We start from the raw sequence: 10,525 nt of genomic DNA on the forward strand, positions 1-10,525 counted from the left end.
CCCATTCCCTTGATGTCTACAATATCACCCTTTTTGTAGATTCGCATGTATGTAGCCAAAGGAACAACCCCATGTTTTCTAAAAGGCCTGGAAAACATATACCGGGTTCCCCTCCTCTTGCCCTTTGTGTTAGTCATTTTGGCAAATTACTGGATGATGGCGGTTCCGGCCGAAAGGCTGTTATTGGTTTTAAACAAGGTACTAAAGGGACCAAAAGAGAGCTTCTGCAGTTCTGTATTTCTCTAATTTTACATTTCAAAAATAGATGCAATATGAACTCAGACTGCTCCGTAAGTATTCCACTACTTTTGATGGGTAAGATTATTAAGTGCCCAGCAAGGTGTGAGCTTTGGCACACATCATACTTGTTGGCAGCTAGAGAAGCATAAGCACAAGGCTCTGTCAGTAAACCAGACGGACACAAAGCTGTCACATCCTGGGACTTTTTGAGGTTTTGATCGCTAAAGAGATAGATCAGATAGAACGGAAGCTCTCTCCTGAAGCAAGCAGAACAAACATGAACCGGAATAAGTACCTAGCGTCACTCTCACTGCCAGCTTGAGGAGTTTATCTAAATCAAATTTCAAGGAAATGGAATATTTTGTCAAAAAGTATCTGAGATACTAAACAAAAAGCTAAAAGAGTAATATAACCCTGGTAAATTGACATTACTAGGAAATGCCGGATTAGTGAGGCACTTCCCACTCCTGTTGCTGTCAATATTCTCCTAAAAGTATAGGTATTGAGAATATCCGTTGTTCTTAAAAAGTCTACTTTAGAAAATATATCAAATTGAAAATCAAGATCATGATGTATACATCTGAAATTCTTCACTTGTAAAGATGGATGAGGATATAGTTTTGTCATCTAAAATGTAATTAATCGTTCTTTCCAGATGACTTCTATAATAAAGTTACTGGCAGTGGCTGGTAATCTGTCACTGTTGGGCCTATATTACAACTGCTGATCAATAAGGGCCGCTACATCCCTGGATATAAGCACTTACTTTGACACATCTAGTAGAAAGTCATTCAATTCAGTCTGTTTGGCAAGACCTCTGCATACCTGCCATATAAAACAATGGCTATCAGTTATAAGATACTTCCACTTATTTAAAATAAGACTTTCAGAAATACTATGATTTATAACAATTATTTGGCTTATAATGTAATAATATCCACAGCTATTAATATTTGAGCATTAATGTACTAAGGATCCTAAACACTGAATAGATGTTATCACAGTTAATTATCATATAACTATATATGTGAGACTTAAAATTTTATTTCTGAGCAAAAAGAAGTTGAAAACCTTACTCAGGAGCCAGAATTAATAGGTAGTAGAGCCAGAATTCAGATCTAAATAGACTATTCTCTAACTGTTGTTTGCAACTACTTTTATTTTTTTAAGATTAAAAAAAAACAATAAAACAGAGTTTCAAATCAGGTTAGTAGGGGAGTTACAATAATTAATACATTGCAAGTTGTTACCTTCATAGTACTTTTTTAGAGGATAAGATATAAGTGTTCTATCTTCTCCAAACAGTACAAGCACAAATCTTTCTTTTCAATGAACGAAGAGAAACTAGCTATATAATTATCCTATCTTGTATATACTTCTTTTTTTTTTTTTTAACTGAGCCATCTCCCTGGCCTTTGTGTATATTTTTTTCTTTTTGCCTTTCTTCCTTTTCCCTTTCCCCCAGCATGGTTTGCCTTTTCTTTTCAATAGTTTTTTCCCCTTAATTCACAGTATCTATTATAGATTTTGTATCTTATTTACCTGTTTAGTTTCTGATACTAGTGAGACAATATGATGTTTGAACCTATAGGTTTGATTTACTTCACTTATGAATATGATGTCAAACTGTATCCATTTACCTATAAAAAGTCTACAATTTATCTTTCTTCATAGCTGTGTAGTACTCCATTGTGTTGTTAAACACATATTTTTATCCATTCCTTGGTTGGTGGGCATTTGGGTTGTTTCCAAGATTTAGCTATTACAAATTGTGCTGCTATAAAACATGAGGGCACATATATCACTGTGGTATAATGTTTTTAATTCTTTTGGGAAGATACCAGGACTTGTACTAGTCTTTGTGCTGGGTTGAATGAGGCCCCTAATCATAGTTTTTAAAGGTATCTCCACACTGATTTCCACAGTGGTTGCACAAGTTTACACTCCCACCAACAGTGGAAAAGAGTACCTTTTTCTGCACAGCCCCACCAGCATTTATTGGCTGACTTCCTGATGATCACCATTCTTTCTGGGATAAAATGGAATCTCAGTGTGGCTTAAATTTGCATCTCTCAAATGACCAGTGATGTTGAACATTTTTTCAAGTATTTGCCATTTGTATTTTCTCATGCCTATTTTTGGATTGGGTCTTTGAATTTGAGGAGTCGGATTTTTAAAAATTCTTTATATTTCTAGATAGAAGTCCTTTGTGTAAGGGACAACGGGCTATAGTTTTTTCCCATTGTAGTTTTCTCTTTACTCTTTTAGTATTTCTTTTATTGTGTAAAAGCTTTTTAATAAGGTGAGATCCCATTTCTTCCTTCTTTGTAATATTTCCCTTGCAGTCTGGGTCTTGTTCATGAAGTCGCTACCTATACTTGTATCTTTAAGCTTTCTACCTATTTTCTCTTCCAGTAAATTTAGGATTTCTATTTTAATATTTAGAGCTTTGATTCTTTTTGACTTTAATTTAGTGCATAGTGATAGATGTGGGTCTCATTCTATTCTTTGGCATTTGGAAAGCCAGTTCTTCCAGCACCACTTACTAAAGAGGCTATCCTTCCAGTGAACATGTTTGGTTCCTTTGTCAAAGATAAGGTGGCTGTGTGTGTTTGGGGCTGCATTCCATCTTCTATTCTGTTCCACCGATCCTCAATTTTTTTTTTTTTTTTGCCAATACCATGCTGATTTTATCAGAGTAGCTTTGTAGCATAATTTCAGGTCTGGGATTGTGATTTGCCTTTGACTTGCCCAGAATTACTTTTGCTATTCTAGGTGTCTTCTGGTTCCAAGTGAATATTAGGAATATTTTCTCTAGATCTATAAGATACAATAAAAGTACCTTCATTGGGATTATATTAAATCTGCCTAGCAATTTTAAGAGCATGGCCATTTTCACTATGTTTGTTCTTCATATCGAGGAACAAGGGATCTTTCTATCTTCTGATATTGTTTTCAATTTCCTTTTCTGGGGTATAGTAATTTTCATTGTACACATATTTTACATATTTGGTTAGATTTTTCTAAGTATTTCATTTTTTGAGATACTATTGGAAGTGTGTGCTTTCCTTAAATACAAATTTTTAGAAATCATGAAATATTTTAATATCAGAATATAAAGCATGAGGTCATTTATTAACCTGTATCCAATCCCCAGTGCTCAAAGTAATCATCTTTTAAGGAGGGCAATTTAAAAAATCACCCTCCAGACCTACCTGCACCTGATGTATTGCTACAGAAGCCCAAGCAAGATTTGCTGTTGCAACCTAAAACAATGAAGAAAAACAATAAAAATATATGTGACAAATTTTTATTAGCCATGTAATGACAAATTTTCTGAGGTCACTGAGCTTTTGACTATTTTGCAGAACATAAAGTATCAAATATTAACAAAGTGTATATTTTAATTTTATTTTTATTTTTTTAATGTATTTAGGACAGAGTCTACAGGGTCTCACTACACAGATCAGACTCAGAGTGATCCTCCTGTTTTCAGCTTCCCAATTGCTGAGATTACAGGCACACACCACCACGCCCTATTTTATACTTTCCCTTTCTATTTACTTTTCTTCGTCATCTTAATATTGGCTAAAATGCAAGATCAATTAAGAAAGCTATTGTCCAATTAAGAAAAGTGAAAATTACTCAGTTTAACAAAAAAACTATTTCACAGGTTTTTCCAATGACCATTTAAAATTATATATTTCTAAGAGTAAAAGTCATGTGCATATAGTAACTGACAAGTTTTCAAATTATTATTGGTTCTATGCTTTAAAAACGATTTTTCTCACAGACACTTGCTGGGTACCAGGCAGTGTACCGTGTGCTGGTGGCAGAGCAGGAAGCAAGAAAAAGACAAGAGCACTTCCTGTCCTGTGGGACAGCCGGATACCCAGAGGAGGAAGCAGCATGCAGTGCACTAGGGAGTCACAGACGCCACAGGAAAAGCAAGCAGGACAGAGGAAAGGGCCCTCCAGGTCCTCAGTGGGACTGAGCACCCAGGGCAGGTGAAAGGCAAGGCAGCCACTGTCCACACCCCTGGGCCCAAGCTGGGCTCATTCAGGCAGCGGACAGGATGAGGCCGCTGCAGGGACTCGGTTCACGCTGGATATGAGAGAGGTAACATTTTAGGATCTGGGATCAGCATTAAGGAGCTAACTCCAGTTCAGTGACTGGGAAATATTCTCCTGATGTTTGACATTCAGATCTGTATTCAGCACACAACATAGCACGAGGTTCTTTAAGAAGACATAAAGTTAATCATTAGGTGAAAGCTTTCCTAAGTCCTCTTATGGACTTATTTGATTCATAGCTTATTTGATGAACTGTCCTAAAATACTGACTTATTTTATTGGTAAAATATTTTGTTAAAGAGAAAAGACTACATTTCTAATTTAATCAGTTTTTCCTATAAACAACTGCAGAATCAAACAGGTTTTTTAAATCATTGCTAAATTTTTAAAATCACTATCAGAAGCAAACTGTGGTTTTAAGTGCTCATTCACACATTCACACAGTACCAAGTCACCAGAGGAGAGCCGGCTGCAGCACCAGTCGCAGGCAGCCAGTGCCAGGCCTCACCTCCTGGTGGCTGAGGCAGAAGGCTTCCTTGCCCCAGTGCCGGTAGAGCTCGAGAATGCCAATCAAATCACCAATCGCAGTGACAATTGGCAAGCAGAGAACAGACTGGATGCGAGTCCCTGATTCCAGTCCAGTACCTCTTGGAAATCGCTCATCCTGAAAAGCAAAAGGGCAAAACGTACAAATATAGTGAAAAAAAAAAATCAAAATGATGATGTTACGGCCCTTGTTTCTATCAGAAATTGGAACGATACATGGAATTAATAATAAGTCCTTCTCAAAGGAAAATCAAGGATGACAATTACAATATATTTTCAAAATGCCTATTTTGAGCAATACAAAACTTATTCCCCAATACTGCTTTAATGTTTTTTATCCTTTTATGGTATAGATTTTTTGAGTAAATGGTGTATGTGAACTCAATGCAATAATAATAGTAATCATAGGTCCTGAGTTTGATTTGATCCCTGTTACCAGGAAAAAAAGAAGAGAAGGATCATAAAGGTTTATATTCATTTATCATTCTATGCCAGAACTATCCTAAGCTTTTACAGGTATAATGTGGTAGTGAAAATCACTAGTCATGCAAACACTACATGAAGAAAATTGTGTCTATTCATCTATTTTTAAAATGAGAATAACATGAAGGTCTATGCTTATAACAGTCAATTTAACTGAAACTCAACAGCCCATATTAAGTATTCAAATATCTAATAATCATCGATTATTTATTTTATTTAAGAATAAAAATTGAGGGGCTGGTGAGATGGCTCAGTGGTCTAAAGCACCTACTTAGAACAAGCTTAGCAAAGCACAGGGACTGGAGTTCAATCCCCCAGCACCACATGCCAGCCAGCGCCGCCCCCTGGTGGGCTGAGCTGGCCACACACACACACACACACACACACACACGCACACACACACACACACACATTAATTAATTAATTAATTTTTAAAAAAAGAATAAAAATTGGTTCACTGACAAGTTCCTAGCTTAGCAAAATCACTCAGAGGAAGGACATGGAAATAAAATGAACTAATGTCATAAACACAAATTCTACTTATTCAATATCTACTATCTACATGAAGCTATTAGCCATGAATGAGTGCTTTCTGAGAACCAAAAAATAGTATATATGTATACTTGTAGTGAACAAATGTTTCTGAAAACACACTAGGAGATTTTCAATGTACATAGCATCTACTTTCACTTAACACTGTCACACAGTCTCTCTCACTCAAATTGTTCAGTGACAGAGATAATTAGAGGCAAAACCAAAATTAAAACTCAGGTTTTAAGACAATTTACTGCTTTTTCAGAGCAAATTCCTTCTATTCTGTACTTGTTTGCACTTCTCAGCTGTGCTCCTTGTAGTGACCCTTCACTAAGGTGTCTGAAGCTGCGTGCTGAGGCCGCCTGCTACGTCTGTCTGCAGCCAAATCCTTTGCCCTACACTCCAGCACTGGGTGCGGGCCTGCTCAGGCGATCTGCTCCGCCTACTGGGAGGGCAGTGAAGTCGCTCTGAGCCCAGACTCCAAAGCCCACATCTTGACTTCTCTCAGATTCTTCCCGCCAGGCGAGAACACTCCTGAAGGGCCTTGCTGGAGTGGGGTGAGATCTGCACAGGAGTGCGGCCATGGGAGTGAGGCCACAGGAGCGAGGCCAGCCCTACCCGCTGGCCAGCTCGCTTCAGCCCCACGGAGGAGCTCAGCTAACCGTACCCAGAACTGCAGTCCTGGGACTCCTGCGGAGTAACAAGTGGCCACCATATGACACCATGAAAATCAGGATAGTTTGTCACACGGCAACTACTAACTCATTCATGTAAATCCTGGAAAGATGTAGAGGATCTAACTCTGTAGTCCAGGCTGGCCTCAAACCCACGGCCATCCTCCGCTTTAGCCTCCTGAGTGCTTAGATGACTGGCAAGCGCTACCACACTCAGTAGAAAACAGATATTTTTAAGTTTAATAATACTTGCGTATATTAAAACAACTCTTCAAATTTGTTATTAAATACACAAGATACAATTTTTGTAATATAAAAATTAATTTAAATACAAATTCATTTACAAATCTCTAACTTGATTTAGTACTTTCATTTTTGCAAAGATGCTTAAGCTATAATATCAAAATGATATATTATCCCTCTTAATTAAATACTTCAGGTTAGAACTGTCACAAAATTAAAAAATCCTTTACCCCAAGGATGTCCTCTACAAGCAGTGTTTTCCTGGACTTGGCCACATAAGCAGAGACGGTAGTGCCCTGGGTTATGGGCCCCGCAGGGATGAGCCTGGGCTTTCCTTCCTTTACTCCAGGGGGTGTGAACACACACAGACTCTAGGGAAGGAAAGAAAAGAAAAAGAATGAGTTTCCTAGAATATCTGGATATTACTTAACACCCATGAAAGCTCTGTGAGCCAAACAAATGAGGAAATATAGATGAGGAAGGGGGAGTAAGCAGGAATCCCTGTTAAACTAAGATTAAACTATCGTTCATGTTTCTAATTTATACAAAATACAGGTTTGGCATGTTCAAGGACTTAAACACATAGACACAAAAAAATGCTTGAAATAGACTTCTGTTCGATACCTACAAACAGTGAAGTGAGAAAAAGCTGCATCCTTAATTAAGACTGTCACACTATAAACCAAGGCAGGGATCAAACTTCTCTTATACTTAACAAATATGTCTGAAGACAGCAGAGCCAGCTCTGAGCCAATGCTTTGGTTATGCTTTTTATTTTAATGAAATATGTTTCTATTAAAGATCATTATGGTTTAAAAAATCATTCACACTGTTTCAAATGACATGCTGTGAAACTGCACATTTGGGACACTGCTAAAGTCTGCTCTTCTCTGTATAAAATCATGCTAAACTTATGATCTTTCCTCTCACATGACTGAATAGGAGAGCAGGGGTTTTCTTTTTTCTTTCTCTCTCTTTTTTTTAAATGTACAGGGTCTCACTACACACCTCTAACTCATACTGATCCTCCTGGTTTTCAGCCTCCCCAGCACTAGCGTTACAGGCATGTGCCACCACGCCCAGTCTTAGTGGCTGGTTCAGGGTACCCGGAGGTGGGGTAGGCACAGCATTTGGTGCCGGGGATTGAATTCAGTGTTTTTCAAATAAATCTGCTTTCAAAAGCATCAGGATCAGTTATTTTGACAAAATGCAATACTTTTTAAATTACTCTCAACTAAGAATTGTCAACTGGGGCCAAAGAGGAAATTGATCGATGACGTGGAGTGTGCCTAAGGAGAGTCACATGAGGAGAAGACACTCTCTCAGGCTTTCACAGAGAGCACATTGGCCAAGCAATGGCCGTGACTCATCCACATGGCTGCACTGACAAAGGTTCTACAATCTGAGGTACAGGATCTCAGGATAAATCCTGAGGGCATTTCACTGACCTTCTCAAACCAAAAAGCTACGACTCTTGTTGCATAGGTTCTGCTTTACCTTGGTCTTAACCATCCAGTAGAAAAGTATGAAGATGAAATATAGGAAGTAAAGCCATGTTGTTATGTTGAGCTGTGGGGGACTCACGTCAATAATTTCTGACATTGCCAATTAAACAGAAGACTCAATGCTGTTATGGGCTTCTGTACTCTTTTAGAATATTTTGCTGAGTTTACACACCTATAATATTCAACAACGGAACTTAAAAAAAAATTGGGGTATAACTATGAATGTCCATTTTGTATCTGTGTATTCAAAGTGGTTGGGATAGATATATAGTTGCATTCTCTTAATGAATAGAATGATTTGTTCTAATGGTGTTTGTAAGTAGGATCACAAGTCTGCATCTTGTACAGCAATTAACCACTAAGAATATATGCAGTGTATTATTTGTTGAAACTGTACTTTTGATTTGATTTGAAACTGTCTCATTGCTATATGTTTATCAATAAAACTTTGAAAAGAAAAAAAAAAAAGAATTGTCAACCAAGAAAAGGGAGGGGGCAGCCAAATAGCTCAGCGGATTAAAGCACCTGCTTAGGCAGACTCAAGGGTCAAAAGCTCGATCCCCAGCCTGCCGTGCTGGCCCCACCCCCGGGGTGCACTGAGATGGTGGTTGAGACTGGGTGTGGTGGCGCATACCTGTAATCCCAGCTCTTGGGAGGCTGTAAACAGGAGAATCACTACAAGTCCAATCTAGTAGCGAAACCTTGAACAGCCTGTACACCCTGTCTTAAACAAAAAAAAGGAGTGGGGGAAGCAGGGAGATAGCTCAGTGGAGTAAGTGTTTGCCTGGCAAGTGTAAGGTCCTGAATTCGATCTCCGGTACCACCAAAAGAACAATTTTCAACCAAATCAAAGTATCTAAGTCTGCAGGCATTATTTTGACATGGTTGCTTCGATAGCCAACCAATTTTAAAGATAGTGAGCATCAAGTAAATTCTTTCTGTACTTCACTTTTATGTTAAGTAGGAACTGCTATAACTTAAAGGTTAGTGACCTGGAGGTAATAAATGTCAGACAACTCTCTTAATATAAATATCTTCCTGTTAATACTTGCTATTTACTAGCATAGTTCTAAGGGTGAGACAGTGAGTCAAATGCCTTTATGTCAGATAAATGATTTTCAAGCTTTGTAACACCAGAGAACACCTTCTTCAAGCATTCTTACAGGTGAATGAGCCCTATACATTTAACCTCCATGTTCAAGCCAATAAGGAAGAGTTAGAAGAGGAGGAGAGCGTTGGCTTAACTGTGGCATCTTTAAGTACATCACCCTTAGAAGGGACTAGAAACTAAATTCAAAACATGTCAGTCCCCAAGTGTGTCCTCACAGTTAGGACTGTATTAAACAGTATTTGTTATTAAATGCAATGCACATGGAACATACACCTACCTAAGTCATTGTTCTAGAAAGGTTTAAACCTAATACAGTATTTTAAGTACTAGGCTTACATTGACAAATAAAAATATGTACAGGATGAAAATGATAGTTGCATTTTATTTTTGGAAGGCTAGAAATCACTGTCATTGCTTTTGTTTTTTGCCACCAATTTTTAAGTTGCTGTATTTCCACTGTGCACTGATAGCTAGGTGACACAGAAGAATCTCACTAGATTTGGGACTTATCATAGGTGAATGTATGTCAGGTGTCACCCTTTCTTTCGACTGAAAGAAAAGCAGAAAAAAAAAAATAATTCAAGAACATGAAGAAGAGATGAGTGCAAGAAAAACCAGAATTGGCAACTGTTTTCTCACACTGTAGGAAAGTCACAAAGAGGGTGCTGAGCAACTGTTCCTTCTCCCTACCCAAGACAGAATTGCAGGAAGTGAACTTAAAATGAACGGAGTGGTTGATAATTATTTGAAAGCAATGCCCCGTAATGATAATGTAAAGTAAACTCTGAAGTAGCTTTGGATTTTCTCTCTTTATCTTTCTTTTCTGTCCTGTCTCTCTGTCTCTGTCTCTGTCTCTGCCTCTGTGTCTGTCTGTCTGTCTCTCTCTCTCTCTCTCTCTCTCTCTCTCTCTCTCTCTCTCTGAGTGGGGGATCATCATAGTTACTGGGCTCTGTTTGAAAATATCCAAGTTTGTTGGATAACCTACACATCAGCCCTTTAAGACCAAATTTAGTTTTATCTTGAAGTTATGTCTGCCTTCATAATTCAATAACACTGCTGGGGAGATGGCTCAGTGGAATAAGCGCTTCCCTGGCAAGTGCAAGGGCCTGAGTTCAA

At 38.1% G+C, this 10,525-nt stretch overlaps 1 protein-coding gene across 2 annotated transcripts in view; it reads right to left on the minus strand.

Annotated features, from left to right (window-relative positions):
- Pde10a (phosphodiesterase 10A) overlaps positions 1-10,525 on the minus strand; it is a 340,101-nt gene that overhangs the window by 101,579 nt on the left and 227,997 nt on the right. For both annotated transcript variants that reach the window (XM_012512701.2, XM_023706496.1), the window contains exons 6-9: positions 7,024-7,164; positions 4,822-4,977; positions 3,456-3,506; positions 1,007-1,065 (exon numbers count right to left, since the gene is read on the minus strand). In XM_012512701.2, the coding sequence (XP_012368155.1) occupies positions 1,007-1,065; positions 3,456-3,506; positions 4,822-4,977; positions 7,024-7,164 (407 nt within the window). The remainder of the gene's footprint in view (positions 1-1,006; positions 1,066-3,455; positions 3,507-4,821; positions 4,978-7,023; positions 7,165-10,525) is intronic.

This window comes from Octodon degus, unplaced genomic scaffold (assembly GCF_000260255.1).
Source record: "Octodon degus isolate 3935 unplaced genomic scaffold, OctDeg1.0 scaffold00261, whole genome shotgun sequence".
Taxonomy (NCBI): Eukaryota; Metazoa; Chordata; class Mammalia; order Rodentia; family Octodontidae; genus Octodon; species Octodon degus.